This window comes from Pantherophis guttatus, chromosome 14, assembly GCF_059756535.1.
Source record: "Pantherophis guttatus breed Tessera chromosome 14, ASM5975653v1, whole genome shotgun sequence".
Taxonomy (NCBI): Eukaryota; Metazoa; Chordata; class Lepidosauria; order Squamata; family Colubridae; genus Pantherophis; species Pantherophis guttatus.
Window position 1 is genome coordinate 16130601 of NC_142076.1, and position 17905 is coordinate 16148505.

At 47.8% G+C, this 17905-nt stretch overlaps 2 protein-coding genes across 4 annotated transcripts in view; both read left to right on the top strand.

The window, feature by feature from the left end:
• The window catches only part of LDAF1 (lipid droplet assembly factor 1), a 12347-nt gene extending 1647 nt beyond the window's left edge, over nt 1-10700 (top strand). The window contains exons 1-5 of one of the 3 annotated variants that reach the window (XM_034438819.3): nt 2580-3519; nt 5892-6015; nt 6532-6700; nt 7561-7699; nt 9927-10700. In XM_034438819.3, the coding sequence (XP_034294710.1) occupies nt 5944-6015; nt 6532-6700; nt 7561-7699; nt 9927-10014 (468 nt within the window). In that variant the 5' untranslated portion in view covers nt 2580-3519; nt 5892-5943 and the 3' untranslated portion in view covers nt 10015-10700. Of the gene's footprint in view, nt 1-2579; nt 3612-5891; nt 6016-6531; nt 6701-7560; nt 7700-9926 lie in introns of those variants that run through there. The other 2 variants (XM_087878528.1, XM_034438820.3) reach the window with 2 other exon arrangements.
• A 1494-nt stretch (nt 10701-12194) lies between these two features.
• Nucleotides 12195-17485, top strand: LOC117678110 (melanin-concentrating hormone receptor 1-like). Its single transcript, XM_034438830.3, has 2 exons — nt 12195-12619; nt 16241-17485. The coding sequence occupies exons 1-2, from the start codon at nt 12535-12537 to the stop codon at nt 17230-17232; spliced, it is 1077 nt and encodes a 358-aa protein (XP_034294721.2). The 5' UTR covers nt 12195-12534; the 3' UTR covers nt 17233-17485.
• Nucleotides 17486-17905: the final 420 nt, after the last annotated feature.

Here is a 17905-nt window from a genome sequence, read left to right on the forward strand (position 1 = left end):
ACGCAGTGAAATTTCGGGTAGGGGAGACCCTTTACTTTTGGTCATGCTTCAAAGGAATTCCGGAAATTGTAACTGAGCAACTTCTGAAATGCCACAGTTGTTCTTCTTGGCTTGTATCTAGGACCCTCGATGGCAGCTTAACAAACAGGAAGTTGAATCAATAGGAGTGCTCTGCTCGTTTCAAAATAAATCAGGAAATAATTAAAATTGAGAAAACATCTCCTTGGCTCTCTCCTTGATCGGTTTCCATCCGTTGCTTCTTGTCCTGCCATCAAGTACTTTGGAGAACAGGTTGAGGCCCCCTCTTCTTTGTAGCAGCCCCTGAGATATTGGAAGACTTGCTATCTTATCACTTCTAGTCCTTCTTTTTAACTAAACATTTTATTTTTATTTTTTTTATTTTATTTAAATTTATATACCGCCCTTCTCCTAGTGGATTCAGGGCGGTGCACAGCCAAGTAAAAAACATCCAATACAAAATTTAAAAATGTAAAAGAATTATACCCTTTGGCCGAAAATTAAGAACCTTACGACTAAAACCCATTAAACAATTAAAAAATCTAACATCTCAAAAACGGGGGGGCGGGGGTTCACGCCAGCTCTGCTTGATGGAAGAAAAAAGTTTTTAGGGCACGGCGAAAAGCCCGGAGATCTGCTATCCTCCGTATCTCCGGGGGCAAATCGTTCCAGAGGGCAGGTGCTGCCACAGAGAAGGCCTTCCCCCTGGGGGTCGCCAGCCAACACTGCCTGGCTGACGGCACCCTGAGGAGGCCCTCTCTGTGGGCGCGTACTGGTTGGTGGGAGGCTATCGGCGGCAGAAGGCGGTCCCACAAATACCCAGGTCCAATGCCATGGAGCGCTTTACCCAAATCCTGCAATCGTTCGTCATATGTTTTGGCCTTCAGTCCCCTAACCATCTTAGTTGCTCTTCTCTGCGCTCTTTCCAGAGTCTCAACATCTTTTTTATAGTGTGGTGATCAAAACTGTTCTGTCCCCGTCTCACACACGCACACCAGCAGTCGACCAAGAGTTAAAATAAACCAGCAGACAAGAATTTCCTTTGATAACAGAATTGGCAGCAACCCAGTGGCTGCTTGCCAAAAGTTTTTACTTACAAAGGGAGGTTTATCTCCTCCGACCGAAACATCAAAGTTAAGACCACGAAAGCCAAAGAATAGTCAAGTCCAGTCCAAGAATCAATCCAAGCAGAGCATATAACAAAGTTCCAGAAATGCAGAATGACTTGCTAGCTTTCAGTTTTGTCCATCACAAAACCTGAATGGCCACCACACCCCCTTTTATCCCTTGTGGGATGTGGTCCAGTGACTCAGCTTAATCTCTGGCACGCCTCCTTCTCTGCTGCGCGCGCTTGTCTTTCCGACGCTGTCAGGGATCCAGCCAAGACTTATCTCCGTCGCTGTCTAACTGCGGCTGCTCGGAAGTGCCTGGTTCCTGGCCTATCTCTTCTCCTTCAGAAGACACCTGAGGCATTGTCAGAGAGGAGGATCCTGGAGAGGAAGGCCTTGCCAACTCCTCTCCTTCACTTTCGGAGTCTTCTCCCTCCGATAAGACGGGCTCGGGGGTCGGAGTCACAACAAAAACTGGATGCAAGATTCCAAGTGTGGTCTTTGCACTATCATAACCCAACTGTATGGGGACGTGGTGGCTCAGTGGCTAAGATGCCAAAATCCAGTGTGACTCTCTGGCTGATTGGACAACCATTATAATAATACTGAACGCCATCGGCATGGACAAAAATTGCCATCAGTCAATCGCAAAAGGTAGCTTGACTCAGAAGAAGGTTCCATCTTGCTGGACGCTTTTAACCCCATCAAAACATCCACATCTACCTAACCCCAGGTCCTTAGGAAGGCCTCGATAGGGGGACAAAAATGCCAAATCCAGTCTCCACATCTGGCTGGGTGTAAGAAGAAGGAGAAGGAGAGGGAGAAGAAGAAAAGAAGGAGAAAAAAAGAGAAGGAGAAGAAAAGAAGTAGTAGTTGTAGTCACATCTGTATACCAATCAGGGTTGACAAAAATCACCATCAGTCCCTTGGAAAAGGCAGCTCGACTCAGAACAGCTTCCATCCCATGAGATCTTTTAATATTATTAAACTTCCCCATCTGCTTAATCCCGGGTCCTTGGGAAGGCCTCATAGTGGGGGGAAAAAATGCCAAATCCAGCCTCAGCATCGGGCTGATTGGGAGACCCAGCCATTATTATAGAAGAAGAGGAGGTGAAGAAGAAGAGGAGGAGAAGAAGAAGAGGAGGTGAAGAAGAAGAGGAGGAGAAGAAGAGGAGGAGGTGAAGAAGAAGAGGAGGAGAAGAAGAAGAGGAGGTGAAGAAGAAGAGGAGGAGAAGAAGAAAAAGGAGGAGGAGGAGGAGGAGGAGGAAGATGGGAGGAGGAGGAGAAAAAGGAGAAGAAGAAGAGGAGGACGAGGAGGAGGAGAAAGATGGGAGGAGGAGGAGGAGGAGGAGAAGAAAGATGGGAGGAGGAAGAGGAGAAGGAGAAGAAGAAGAGGAGGAGGAGGAGGAGGAGAAAAAGGAGGAGGAGGAGGAGGAGGAGGAGGAGGAGAAAGATGGGAGGAGGAGGAGGAGGAAAAGAAAGATGGGAGGAGGAGAAAAAGGAGAAGAAGAAGAGGAGGACGAGGAGGAGGAGAAAGATGGGAGGAGGAGGAGGAGGAGGAGAAAGATGGGAGGAGGAAGAGGAGGAGGAGAAGAAGAAGAGGAGGAGGAGGAGGAGAAGAAAAAGGAGGAGGAGGAGGAGGAGGAGGAGGAGGAGGAGAAAGATGGGAGGAGGAGGAGGAGGAGGAAAAGAAAGATGGGAGGAGGAAGAGGAGAAGGAGAAGAAGAAGAGGAGGAGGAGGAGGAGGAGAAGAAAAAGGAGGAGGAGGAGGAGGAGAAGAAGAAGAAAGATGGAAGAGGAGGAGGAATCCCATCGGGACTGGCAAAATCAGCACCAACCAATCCCTTGCAAAAAGGCATCTCGACTCCCAACAGCTTCCATCCCAGGATTACAGGCGAAGAGAGTTGGGGAGGGACCTTGAAGGTCATCTAGTCCAACCCCAACCCCCCACCAACCCCACCCAAGCAGGAGACGAGACCCCCACCCATTTCTGCCCAATAAATTCTTCTTGAAAGCCTCCTTCCCCCCCTTTCTGCCTAATCCGGGGTCCTCGATAAGGAAGGAGGGCGAGGCCACGAAACAGGCCCACTCCAGCCTGAACATCTGGCGGGCGGGCGGGCGGAGGAGGGTCTGAGGGCCCAGAAACCACCGGAGTGACTGAATCGCCGTCCTCTCCTTTTTTGTGTGTCTGCGTGTGTGAGGCGGCTTCGTGGCTTCGCCTTGCAAGGGAGGAGCCGGGCTCCTTTCCGGAGAGGCCGGTCCTGCCGGCATGAAGGCCGGGAGAGCGAATTCGGAAAGGCCGCCTGAGGGACGGACTGACTGACTGACTGACGGGCGAGGCGAGGCGAAGCAGCGGCGCTGCTCTCGGCCTCTTTTGGGCGGCCCGGCGGAGGTACGTAAGGCCGAGGGAGTCGAGGCAGGCCCGGTCCGCTTCGTCGCCTTTACCTCAGGGAAGAGAAGGCGAAGGCAGCTTCGCAGGCCGAGGTCCGTCAGGGGGAGCGTCTTTCTTTACCCCGGACCCGCTTTGGAAGGGGTGTGTGTGGGGTGGGCCGATGTTCAACAGGGCAGCCGGCCTCGTTGTGGCCCTTCAGCTGCTCCTGAGGGTGGAGGGTCAGGCAGAGGTTCAACAGGGCAGTTTTTTTCCCCCTGCTGCTCCTCAGCTGCTCCTGAGGGTGGAGGGTCAGGCAGAAGTCTGACAGGACAGAGTCCTCCCTCATCCCCCCCTTACTGTTGCCCCTGTTGAGGGTCAGGCAGAGGTTCAACAGGGCAGGGCTTTTCCTCAGAGTATCTTTCAGGTGCTGCTGAGGCAGCAGGGTCAGGCAGAAGTCTGACAGGACAGAGTCTTCCCTCATCCCCCCGCAACCCCACTTTTGCCCCTGTTGAGGATCAGGCAGAGGTTCAACAGGGCAGGGCTTTTCCTGAGAGTGCCTTTCAGGTGCTGCTGAGGCAGCAGGGTCAGGCAGAAGTCTGACAGGACAGAGTCTTCCCTCATCCCCCCCCAACCCCACTTTTGCCCCTGTTGAGGATCAGGCAGAGGTTCAACAGGGCAGGGCTTTTCCTGAGAGAGCCTTTCAGGGGCTGCTGAGGCTGGAGGGTCAGGCAGAGGTTCAACAGGGCAGATTTTTTTTCCCTGCTGCTCCTCAGGTGCTGTTGAGCCTGGAGGGTCAGGCAGAGGTCTGACAGGACAGAGTCCTTCCTCATTCCCCCCCCCCCTTTACTGTTGCCCCTGTTAAGGGTCAGGCAGAGGTTCAACAGGGCAGGGCTTTTCCTCAGAGTGCCTTTCAGGGGCTGCTGAGGCTGGAGGTCCAGGCAGAGGTTCACCAGGAGAGGTTTCCCCCCCCCATTGCCCCTGCTGAGGCTGGAGGGTCAGGCAGAGATTCAACAGAGCAGGGCTTTCTCTCACAGTGCGATTCAGGTGCTGCTCAGGCTGGAGGACCAGGCAGAAGTTCACCAGGAAAGGATTTTCCCCCCTGCTGCTTCTCAGGTTCTGCCCAGGCTTGAGGATTAGACAGAGATCCAACAGGACAAAATTTTTCCTCTGCTGCTCCTGCTCATAGTGGAGGGTCAGGCAGAGGTTCAACAGGACAGTGTATTCTCTCACACTGCCATTCAGGTCCTGCTGAGGCTGAAAGATCAGGCAGAGGTTCGCTGGGAAATATTTTTCCCCCTGCTGCTCCTCCGGTCCTGTTGAGCCTGGATGGTTAGGCAGAGGTTCAACTGGACCGCTTTTTCTCACCTTTCTCCCCCACCCCAGCCCTGCTGAGGCTGGAGAGTCAGGCAGAGGTTCCACAGGACAGTGCCCTTGCTCTTTTGGCGCCTTGCTTTTGTCAGATTTTGAAGACCAACCAGCTACTTTTGCATACAATCTTGCACCTGGGGACTTATAAAAGACAGACAGGCAGACATTCAACAGGGCATCTGCTACCCAGTGGCGGAATTGGACTGTTTTGGATACTTGTTTCTGGAGAGCAAAGATCTCAGAGCAATTCCTTCATCATCTCATGTGGAAAGGATGTGTTTTTGTAAAAAAAAATACTTTTGTTTGTTTTACTTCCACCTGCTTGTTTGTTTTTCCCTTCCTCTTTTAGAAGATTATACTGGGTGGAAACATTGTAAAACTGTAGTAAAAGGGGCAGCCTTGAGTTTGCCAATACAATTGCAAAGGTTCTACTAGAAATTGCAACTATGTGGAATCTGACTGCTGTCATAAGAGGACAAGAAAATAAATGAAGTTATTTGTTTCTAAAAATATACATTTCCTAGCAAAAATGGGGATCTTAAAAGATTATCATCTAAGAATGTTAGAATACAGGCAGTCCTTGACTTACAACCAACAGTTGAGCCCAAAATTTCTGTTGCTAAGCAAGACACTTAAGTGAGTTTTGCCTCATTTTACGACCTTTCTTGCTACGGTTGTTAAGTGAATCTGGCTTCTCCATTGACTTCGCTTGTCAGAAGGTTGCAAAAGGGGATAACATGACCCCAGGACATTGCAACAGTCATAAATATGAGCCAGTAGCCAACATCTGAATTTTGATCGCATGACCTTGGGGATGCTGCAACGGTCATAAGTATGAAAAAAGGTCATAGATCACTTTTTTCAGTGCCGTTGTAACTGAACGGTCACTAAATGAATGGTTGTAAGCCAAGGACTACCTGTAGTAGATTTTCCCCTCTCTGCAAACTACTGTGCCGTCTGGTTTACATTTGGGAATCTGAAATAACGCGGCAGTCAAAATATTCCTTTTTTCATTCTCTTTCTAGGATTTAGGATTTGAAAAGGCACTGATCGTTTTTTAAGCTTAAAAGCGTCACCATGTCCAAAGAGGTGAAGGAACTCCAGAAACGGTGGCTGGTGATGATGGACACGGTTCATAGCAACTCACATGTGAGTTACGAAGGACTTTATAAACTTTAGGTGACAACTTCCTTCCGTTTAGGGCAGGGGTCTGCAATCCTCAAAGAGCCATTTGGACCCGTTTCCCACAGAAAAGAAAACACCGGGAGCCACAAAACCCTTCCTGTGCCTGATCAAAATTTGGACACTTGACCACTGGCATGTATTTATGGTCATGTGATCACCATTGGCAACCTTCCCAGCTGGCGTACGACAAGCCAAATCAATGGGGGGGATGCCAGACTTGCTTAATGACCAGATGATTCGCTTAACAACTGCAGTGATTCACTTAACAACTGCGGCAAGAAAGGTCGTAAAATGGAGCAAAACTCAATAACTGTCTTCCTTAGCAACATAAATTTTGGGGCTCAATTGTGATCGTAGGTCGAGGACTAACAGTATTAGGCTCGCCTTAATTCAGTGATTTCCTCTTGAAATAGCTTGACTTCCCAGAATAAATTCCCCAGATCTTTAAAACCATTTCTCTTTGTTCCATTGATATTGCAGGTGGTTGCTTTTATGAACTCCAGAGTTGGCCAGTATTTAGATGATCACCCTTTCGTCGCCCTCTCCCTGATGGTATTTATTGCCGCCTCGGCCATCCCCATTGCGTTTTTCCTGGTTTTTGTCGTCACCACCACGGTCCTGGCGTGCATTGGAGTGATCGTCATGGAAGGTATTCACGCCTTTGGAGAAATGGGGTTGGGATGACTCCGCTGTGCCTCTCTGGAGACAGCTGCAGCCTTTGAAAGGAATTTAGAGCTTCCAACTTGATCGTCATTCAAGGCTACCCAATGACAATAAATAAAGTTAAACTTGCTTGAAGTTTAATGGCAGGAGTCCTGTTTCCTTGGCAACAGTGCAGATTGCCTCCTTACAGGATTTTATTCACTCTCTTAGTCTAGTCTACTACCCTAAGGTATCTTAGGGGCCTCCCAGACAAGAACTAACCAGGCTTAACTCTGCTGAGCTGTCCTACACCAGCCATAAATTTGCTACTTGCTGCCATCTATTGACAATGATGCAATAAAGAGTTCCCTAGAGAAGCCATAAAACCAGGGATGAAATCCAGCAGGTTCTGACAAGTTCTGGAGATCCGGTAGTAGAAATTTTGAGTAGTTCGGAGAACCGGCAAATACCACCTCTGGTCCCAGAGTGGGGTGAGAATGGAGATTTTGCAATATCCTTCCTCTAGGAGTGGGGAGGGAATGGAGATTCTGCAGTATCTTTTCCCTAGGAGTGGGGAGGAAATGGAGATTTTGCAGTATCCTTCCCCCAGGAGTGGGGAGGAAATGGAGATTTTGCAGTATCCTTCCCCCAAGAGTGGGGAGGGAATGGGGATTTTGCAGTATCCTTCCCCCAAGAGTGGGGAGGGAATGGGGATTTTGCAGTATTCTTCCGCTGGAGTGGGGTGGAAATGGAGATTTTGCAGTATCCTTCCCGTGCCACACTCACCAAGCCACGCCCACAGAACTGGTAGTAGAAAAAATTGAATTTCACCACTGCGTAAGGCTAATTGCATCTCCTCCTTGTTAGGTTTCGTAATATCCTTAGGTGGCGTCACCTTGCTTTGCATTCTCGGTGGATTGGGCTTGCTGTCGCTGCTGGTTTCCGGAATGCTGAGCGTTTGTTACCTGTCTCTTACAGCCCTGCTCAGCTACTGGCCCGTTCAAGAGTAAGTACCCCAGGTCTGATAATAAATTATATTCCATATATATTCCAGAGCAGCCACAAACCATAGGATTGTGTAGGAAGAAGAGCAGGCAGAGCTTGGAGGTGGAGTCAAGAGAGGACGTCGCCTAGAATCCTTATGTGCCCACCACTGCTCCAAGCCCAGCCCCCCCCCCCTTGAATTCTGTTAACTCTTATCTAGCACCAATTTAATGCTGACAATTACTGGACTGGATTCTTGTCCTAGGCTTGAGCAATAAATCCTCTGTACTGGAACTGGTCCTGATTCTTCACGGTCCACATTTGCTTCCTTGACTACCCTTCAAACAAGAGTCATGCAAATGTTTTGTAAGAAATTTAGTTCCAACAGTTCAGGAGTGGAGCCTCCTGAATTGTGCTATGGTTTGCTTTAACTGTAGGTTGTGAACAAGCTGTAACGAATGGCCTAACTCATGCCTAAAGCTAAGTTTTGAACCATAGTTCAAAGCCTCAGAAACTAGCTTTGGACCCTGGTTCAAAGCCTCAGAAACTAGCTTCCCTCTAAGGCAAGGGGTGTCAAACTCAAGGCCTACGGGGTGCTTAGATCTGGTCTGCGGGGCCACTCTGGAAACAGAAAAGGACTGTCAGCGAAAACGGGGCTCCGTTTTCACTGGCAGAGTGCTAGTAAAACAAATTAAAAACAAAAGGAGAAATGTTTCCCCTTTTGCATTTGAGCAAGCAAGAAGGGACAGGAAAGGAGAAAGGGAAAGAGGAAATAAGAAGAAAAAGAAGGGAAGAGGGGAAGAGAGCAAGGAAGGAAGGAAAAAAGGAAGGAAAAAAGGGAGGGAGGAAAAAAGGAAGGAAAAGAGGGAGGGAGGAAAAAAGGAAGGAAGGAAGGAAGGAGATTATAATTTATTTATTTATTGACTTATTTATTGGTTCGATTTATATGCCGCCCTTCTCCGGAGACTCCGGGCGAGTTACAATGCGTTAAGCAATAGTCTTCATACTTTTGTATATACCTGCTTAGTAGGGCTTTCGGCCCCCCCTAAGCGGTGTTCTTTTTTTTATACAAAGTCAGCTTATTGCCCCCACAGTCCTCATTTTCCCTACCTCGGAAGGATGGAAGGCTGAGTCAACCTTGAGCCTGGTGAGATTTGAACTTGCAGTAATTGCAGGCAGCTGGTGCTACTTTAACAGCACTTAGTCAGCTGTGCCACCAAGGCTCTTGAGAGGGAGGGAGGGTCTGAGGGAAGTCCTGCCTTAGCACTTGGCCACAACAGGTGCCCCCCACACAAGTGACGACGAGCTGGCCATGCACCCACCCACCCCCATCCCCGAAGTCAAACACAACCCTGATGCGGCCCTGAAAGAAACCGAGTTTGATACCCCTGCTCTAAGGCATGTTAATATTCTGCTTGACTTTGTATAGTTTCCAGACCAGCTTTTATAATCTCTCTTGCACTTCCAACCTGTTGTGACTCATTTGACAAACCACGGTTGCACAAGCCAGCTTGGCACCATTTCTTTGCCCTAGTCACTGGCTTGGCAATGTAAATTCAAGGAAAAATAAAGTGCACTTTGTGATTCATTTATTCCCCTCCAGGCTGTATCCAGTCCCTGAGCTGTCAGTGGCAGCAACGGCCCACTTCTGCAAGATTCTGAAGAGTCACAATCTGTATTTTTTATGCCTCTGCTCTAGCCTATTTTATTCTTTCTCTAGGCTATTTCCACTTAAGATATAATTGCAGCATGGGCTCCATTCTCCCACAAACCAATATTGGCTCTCATTTGCGGCCATTCACATCCCACACCTATCCCACAACCCTCAAAAATTATATTTAGCTTGTGGTCCAAACCCCAATCTCTGTGATTCATTTATATTTCACCGGATTTTTACATATGCATTCCTCTTTGCTGAATGCCCCATGCATTGGCACAACAAGCCACTACCCCACAAAGTTAAGAGTTTCTGCTGGAACTGACAATCGGCCTAAACAACAAATTGCCAATTGATGCTAAACCAAAATAACACAACCTCCAAAACTCATCTAGAGAAAGACGTGTCAGCATTTTTTAAAAATTCAGGGCGGAAAGGCGGGCCTTCGGTTGTTCTTTGAAACAGCTCTTGAAACAAGGTCACGTACTCATGAATATTCTGAAATTTTGAATAGCGGTCTTGTTCGTTAACGAGATGTCACCCGTGAAAGCTGCAGTCTTGATCCCCTTTTGTCTCTCTCTCTCTCTCTCAGGGGCCCTTCGAAGAGAGAGATTGCCAACAGAAGCGGTTCTGTCTCCAAGAGCCTTTTTGACGAAGAACCAGAAACAGCTAACGAGTGAATAAATTGGAGAGGGGCTCGAAATGTCTCCTACAGTGGCACTTTAAAAAAAAAATGTAGCTGGGAAAAACATCCTTGTTACTGTATTGTGTCGAATTGTTTACCCACCAAGAGGATCGGGGTTCAGCTCCTTATTACGGGAATTGGAGATGGGATTTCTCCAAAGGCTGCCGTGGAGATAGCCGAGCCCTCCCTCCGATTATTTTGGAAACCTTCTCGGCAGCTTTTAGGCAGGACTTTCACGCACGGGTGCTCCTGGAGTCCAGGAACCCAATGACAGGGTTAATTTTAACGTGGGAAGCGGGACGGGGAATCTCTTTTAAGACCGACAACATTGCTGGCGGCGGCAAATGGAACAGAAATACAGGCAGTGGCACAGACCCCAAATTAAAGCCGGTGCATTTCTTCACGATTGCAGTTCGGTTAGGGTTAGGTCAAACATTTTTTATTCTTTGTCTCTAGGATATTGGGGAATTGTGTTATACCATTTGTTTTTCGTTGCATTTAGTAGCTTTGCAGAAAGCTGGTTGGTTAAGCACAGTGGCTTCTCTTATGCTGAATATCGGTCACTCTCGCCCTAGTTTGAATATTTTCATTTGTTATTTTTTTTTTAAGTGTTTTCTTCTGCTTTGTTGCTAAAGCTGTCGTCAGATATACATTTGCCACTAAACTGTTACTTTTCATTCATGCTGTCTCTGTCCCATTTCTCAGTTTGCACCGACGCTGTGAGCGTCTGATTCTTGTTGTGACAAAAACATATTCCCAAAAACTATCAAGTGGAAAAGGTCAAAAATTAAATAGAATTTCAGTTCGATTCCATTTCAGTTTTGATTACAATTAAATACAGACTGGATTGATTATTATAGCACAGGTACACTTTTAATCATTTTCCTCTTTTATTACATTAAAAGCTAAGATGGCAACTTTCAGAGGTCTTAGGGGTGTGTGATCCAGAGCCTCAGATGGTGAATTTTGGGGCTAAGCAGTAATTCAGTTAGCTTGGTCTTAGCAGGTTGTATGAATTTAGCTAAATGCAGATTGTTCAGCAAACAGGAACTTTGTGTTGAAATACAAAAATTATAATGGGGGACATGCCACCTTTTAGCATTACTTTTGTACCCCTAGAGTAGAGCTAGGTCATAGCTACCGTATGCCTGATTGCTCTTTAGAAGGCCAGATCCTGAAGATGGAACTCAAATACTTTGGCCACCTAATGAGGAGGAAGGACTCGCTGGAGAAGAGCCTAACGCTGGGAAAGATTGAGGGCAAAAGAAGAAGGGGACGACAGAGAACGAGGTGGCTGGATGGAGTCACTGAAGCAGTCGGCGTGAGCTTAAATGGACTCCGGAGGATGGTAGAGGACGGAGGCCTGGAGGAACGTTGCCCATGGGGTCGCGATGGGTCAGACACGACTTCACAACTAACAACAACAAAAATCCTGGATTAAATCTCTCCCTGGGGGATTCTGGATACACAAACTGGATTATAGCAGAATCTATAATCTATCCAAAGACCAAGTTTAAGATGACAGTAGCCACGTTTTCCTCACCCAACATCAAAAAATATACAAGTAGTCCTCGACTTAGGGCCACAGTTGAATTCTTGGAGTTGGCATAGGGCGAGGTTAGGAGGGAGCGAAATAAAATGGGTGACAGAATAAATGAATGGAAATTAGGATTGCACTCTTCCATTTGCCCTCTAGCCCTACTGAGCGATGTCTTGACAAATCACACCCCAGGAATGCCAACTTCAGGAGAAAAACAGCCAATTTAACACACGCAACCGACAAAGCCACACTGTGGTGATGTGTACCTTCTGAATGCAATCAACTGTGGCTTGTGAGCAGCACGGAGCAACTCGGCTCTACAGGATACGCTTTCTTTAACCTCCCCTATTCGATCCCATCAGCTGGAAGACTCGCCAGACAACTACACCGCAAAGAGGAAGAAAGACCCTGGGAGGGAGGGCCTTTCCAACCCCCTTTTGCCCAGTTTCCTCCCCCCACCCCTTCCAATTTGCACAACACCCTCTAGTAAAATGTGTCTGGCTAATTTGTGGCTCGGTTGCTTTGCTGGCTTAATTCAACCAACCACTCTTTAAAAAGTATCCTGGGGAATAACTCATTAAACTAGGGTTGGTTGGCCCTGGATCATGCCTGCAGCACACTCCCAGGTCTATGCTAAACACGATGTGGGCTTAAACCCCGCCACTCACATCCTCGTTTCCAAGCTAAGTCCCCCCACCCCCAAAATGCACAAGGTGGGCTGGCATTGGCGTGTGCAGGAGGCGGTAGACGAAAGCGAGCAAAGTGAAGAGAAGCGAGTGGGGCGGTGTGTTATGTGCATTTCTCCTTTCCTGCCGCAAGCAAAACTGCTCGTCTCGAAGAATCAGAAAAATGTGGAAGGCATGAGAGAGAGAAATCGAGCATCGCCTGGGGAATCCATCTCCACATGATCCCACCTTACCCTCTTTCCCACCAGCCCTGGGGGGATCTAATTGCTTTCCTACGATCCTTCCAAGAATGGATTTCCAAGCCAACCAGACCTCAAACGATTCGGATTCCGTTCTAAACATCTCACAGCTGGGACAAGCCTTCTCTCCCGAAGGTAAGCTTGAAGCAGAAAAATATGCAGGGAAATCAGGAAAGAAGAAGAAGAAGGGAAAGAGAAAGAAAGATGGGGTTGATCCCAAACTTTCTCTGATATTTAAACCTGGAGGGAGAGGATGAGAGGGAGGTGAAGAAATATTTTATAGCCAGTTAGGGATATTATCTCAAAAGGTTGTGCGTTTTGGTTTTTCAATTGGCTCCGGGTGATTCCCTCTGGCTGCACAGATTTTGTTCATTTTCACGTTTGTTAAATGCCCAAGATGTTGTGGCTCTGTATGTGTGTTTGTGTATTAAAGGCAAAATTAGGGGATGAACGATTTCCCCTATTCATCTTTGGCTTTCCCCTTTGTTGACTAAATCAGCTTTTCAAACCCAAACCAAGATCATGCTTGCTTGTCCTTGTAATGTGGAGAATTGGATGCCTGTCCGGCTATTGCAAAATTATTCTGCCTGGCCCTTTGATCTGGACGGTTGGTGCAATTGAATTCAAGACAGTCCCTGGACCGAAAGCACCTGATGCTGATCTCTCTAAGCATCAAAAGAAGTCAAACTGATGGAGTGGGCTGTTCAAAGCAGATGGAAAAGAGTTTCTGGGCACGCACAGAAAGCTCTTTTAAACCAAAAGGCAGCAGCTATGGAGTTTGGCTACAAAGGGGAGTTTGGATTGAAGTATCTTGAAATCAATGGGGCTCTTCAGAGCTGTGCTCCAAAATAGGATATAATGTGGGAGGGGGACACTATGACCCCCTTTTATGACCTATGGACTTCAACTCCGAGAATCCCTGAGCTAAAAATTAGGAAACACTGTGCATGTTTTGCTCATAATTCCTTACATTTTATACTCCTCTTGTAAGGTAAAGGTTCCACTCGCACATATGTGCTAGTCATTCCTGACTCTAGAGGGCAGTGCTCATCTCTGTTTCAAAGCCGGAGTGCCAGCGCTGTCCGAAGACGTCTCCGTGGTCATGTGGCCGGCATGACTCAACGCCAAAGGCGCATGGAACGCTGTTCCCTTCCCACCAAAGCTGGTCCCTGTTTTTCTACTTGCATTTTTTACGTGTTCAAACTGCTAGGTTGTCAGAAGCTGGGACAAGTCACGGGAACTCACCCCGTTACACGGCACTAGGGATTCGAACTGCTGAATGGCCGACTTTTCGATTGACAAGCTCAGCGGCTTAGCCACTGAGCCACCGCATCCCTATAACCTTACCTGTAACCTATAACCTTACCTATAACTTAACCTTACCTATAAGTAATTAGCAACAGAGGCCTACCCACACTCAAGTCTCTTTATCATAGGAAGGAATAAGAATTGTTGACTAAACGCCAAATGCTCACGGAACACTGTTACCTTCCCACCAAAGGTGGTCCCTATTTTTCTACTTGCATTTTTTACGTACTTTCGAACTGCTAGGTTGCAGAAGCTGGCGTCTTAGCCACTGAGCCACTGCGTCCCTATAAGGTTTAGTATAGAAATCAGCTAATATAAGGTAATGTGGTGTTTTTTCAAGCTTGGCTGGCTGGGGAATTCCGGGAGTCGAAGTCCTACACCTCTTAAAGTTGCCAAGGTTGGAAAACACTTCTGAAATGGATTTGAAATGGTGCTGAGAAGCAAGAGATTCTGAGCGCGCCTCACTTTAGCATCCAGATATGCTAAAATACGTCACTTCGACATTTTACCTTAAGCTATAACGTGGTTTTCCCCTTGGTTCATTGTCGAAATCCAGCCGTGGTTGAACAGTTCAGGAAGCGTGCTTAACCATAAGAAGCAAGCCATGTGGGTTTAGCATTCTATCTGAATTCCACCCATACTTTTGATTGCGGCCAGAAGGTTCTGTTAGCCATCTTAATGACCAGGTGGGCTTCCTTCAAAGTTAGTCTGCCTTTGCACACCTTTCTAGCTATTTTTTATTTTATTTTTTATTTTATTGAATTTGTATACCGCCCTACTCCCGAAGGACTCAGGGCGGTGAACAGCCATAGAATAAAACATATAAATACAAAATTTAAAAGTAGAATTAAAATCAAATTAAATAATTTGGCTGAACAAATTTAAAACCCCAATAATTTAAAACCAAATTTAAAATTTCCATTTAAAAAGGGGAAAGACTTAGGTCAGGCCAGCTTGATGAAATAGGAAAGTCTTGAGCGCGCGACGGAAGGCGCGCAGATCCGGGATCCTCCGTATCTCCGGGGGGAGCTCGTTCCAGATAGTAGGTGCCCCCACAGAGAAGGCTCTCCCCCTGGGGGCCGCCAGTTGACATTGTTTGGCCGACGGCACCCGGAGGAGCCCCTCTCTATGGGAGCGTACTGGTCGGTGGGAGTCTATTGGTGGTAGCAGGCGGTCCCGTAAATCAGTGGTCCCCAACCTTTTTATCGCCGCGGCCCGCTGAGCGCGCGCAGGGGTGGGGCCACGGCCCAGGAGCTTTTGCGCAGGCCCATTGCGCACGGCCCAGGAGCCTTTGCGCTGCAGCGTTCCTGTCCCCCGGCCGCTGCGCGGCCCGGTGCCAGGTACTCCACGGCCCGGCACCGGTCCGCGGACCGGGGGTTGGGGACCACTGCCGTAAATAACCAGGTCTTAAGCCATGGAGTGCTCTAAAGATGATAACCAAAACCTTGAAGCGCACTCGGAAGACCACTGGGAGCCAGTGCAGCTTGCGCAGGAGAGGTGTTACATGGGAGCGCCACGTCGCTCCCGTCACCACCCGCTAGGTTTGCACACCACGATACACGATACACCATGATACACCATGGTTAACCTAATCCTAGCTTCAGAACCCCTGAAATGGAACAACCCATTCACCACACTGGAGAAAGCAGCAAATGAATGATAACTAAGAAGGTGGTGTATCCCTGGAGTTAAGGCTTACTTGGGCGAAGGCATCCTCTTCCTTAGTCAGCCATTACTTATTATAATTAATTATTAATTATTATACATTAATCAGTCCCTGTCCTAATATCCCTTTTTAACTCGTATCCTTTTCATGTATTCAAATTATGCTTATCCTTTTATCTGTTATCTTATATATGCTTGACAAATAAAATAAAAAAATAAAAAAAATCTTGGGAGTTGAAGTCCACAAGACATCAAGTTGCCAAGTTTGGAGATCCTTGTTTTTAGAACCTTATTCACACTCTTAATAGCGTTAAAGGTTTCAATTCTCACCAGGCTCAAGGTTGACTCAGCCTTCCATCCTTCCGAGGTAGGTAAAATGAGGACCCGGATTGCGGGGGCAATAAGCTGACTTTGTATAAAATAGAACACCGCTTAGGGGGCGCCAAAAAGCCCTACTAAGCAGGTATATACAAAAGTATGAAGGCTATTGCTTAATGCATTGTAAACCGCCCTGAGTCTCCGGAGAAGGGCAGCATATAAATCGAACTAATAAATAAATAAAATCATATCCCTCCTTTCCTTCTGTCCTCCATGATGCTTTTACTCTCTTGTGGCACCTTGTGCCTTGTGACATGAACATGGAACTGGAGCTCCGAAGTCCCAGAAATCTGATCTGGGGCAATCAGTAGCCATCTCAAGCTCTGGTGATCCAGCTTTAGCTGAGGATTATTAAACATGGCACTTCAAGTACCCTCTCTCTCCTCCTCTTCTCTTTCTTCACAGGCAACCTCGGCTCCATGAGTTATTCGACCATTATCATGTCCACCCTCTTTAGTATCATCTGTCTGGTGGGCATCATTGGCAACAGCCTGGTGATCTGCGCCGTCTTGAAGAAATCCAGGCCCAGCAGCACCGTACCTGATATCTTCATCATCAACCTTTCCTTGGTGGACCTCCTGTTCCTTCTGGGGATGCCTTTCCTCATCCACCAGCTGTTGGGCCAAGGAACCTGGAAATTCGGAGGGACCATGTGTACCATCATTACCGCCTTGGATGCCAACAGCCAGTTCACCAGCACTTACATCCTCACCGCCATGTCCATTGACCGCTACCTGGCTACCGTCTATCCTTTCTCCTCCACCCGCTTCAGGAAACCTCCTCTGGCCATCATGGCCATCTGCATGATCTGGGGCCTCTCCTTTCTCAGTATCACTCCTGTCTGGATGTACGCCCAGCTCATTCCCTTGCCAGGAGAGCTCCTGGGATGCGGGATACATCTGCCGGATCCTCAGTGGGACATCTACTGGTATACGCTCTACCAGTTCTTCCTTGCTTTCGCCATCCCATTCGCGGTCATCACCGTGGCCTACCAGAGAATCCTTCTGAAGATGGCCCGATCTTCTGAAGCTCTGACCAGGCAACGAGGCACCCAACTCCGGATCAAACGGGTGACACGCATCGCCATTGCCATCTGCTTGGCCTTCTTCTTGTGTTGGGCTCCGTTCCACGTCCTACAGCTCATCCAACTGGCCGTCGAGCCCACCTTGCCTTTCTATTATGCCTACAATGTGGCGATCAGCCTGGGTTATGCCAACAGCTGCCTCAACCCTTTCATCTACATCTTGCTGGGCCAGAATTTCCGTCGGAGAATCACGGTGTCCGACCAACCTCCAGATGCAGAGGGACTTTTCCAACCTCAAGTCAAAAGCGCTCCCGGAGACCCCAGTGAATCTGGGCAGCCTTTGCTACATTTGGTCTCTGTCTTGGCCAGATAGATGATGACAAATGGATTTATTTGGGCGGATTAACTCCAGGGATATGTGTTCATCCACCAGCTCTCACCTCACAATCAGGAGGCTGCGAGTTTGATCCTAGGTAGAGGCAGATATTTCTGTTCTGTCCCCAACCACACGCACACACACCAACAGACGTTCAAGAGTTGCTGAGCACATTGTAAGCCGCCCTGAGTCTTCGGAGAAGGGCGGCATATAAATCAAATTAAAAAAAAAAAGAAAAAGAAAAAAAAAAGAGTTAAAGACCAAACCAGCCAGCAAAATCCTTTTCCTTATGATAACGGAACTTGGCAACAACCTAGTGGCTGCCTGCCAAGAGTTTATTATTTACGAAGAGGAGAGATAACTTCTCCCCACTCCTGGTACATCAAAAGAAACAGCTCAATAATTACGGAGTCAATCAAGTCCAGAGATAATCCAGCAAAGTCTATAGCAAAAAGTCCGGCAATGCAGAATGGCGTGGAAGCTTTCAGCTTTGTTCGTCACAAGGTTTGACTGGCCACCACGCTCCCTTTTATATCCTGTGGGGTGTGGTCCAGTGACTCAGCCTAATCTCAGGCACGCCTTTTCTTCTGTTGCGCGCGCTTATCTCTGCGACGCTGGCGTGGATCCAGCCAAGACTCATTACCCTCATCACTGTCTATCTGTGGCTGCG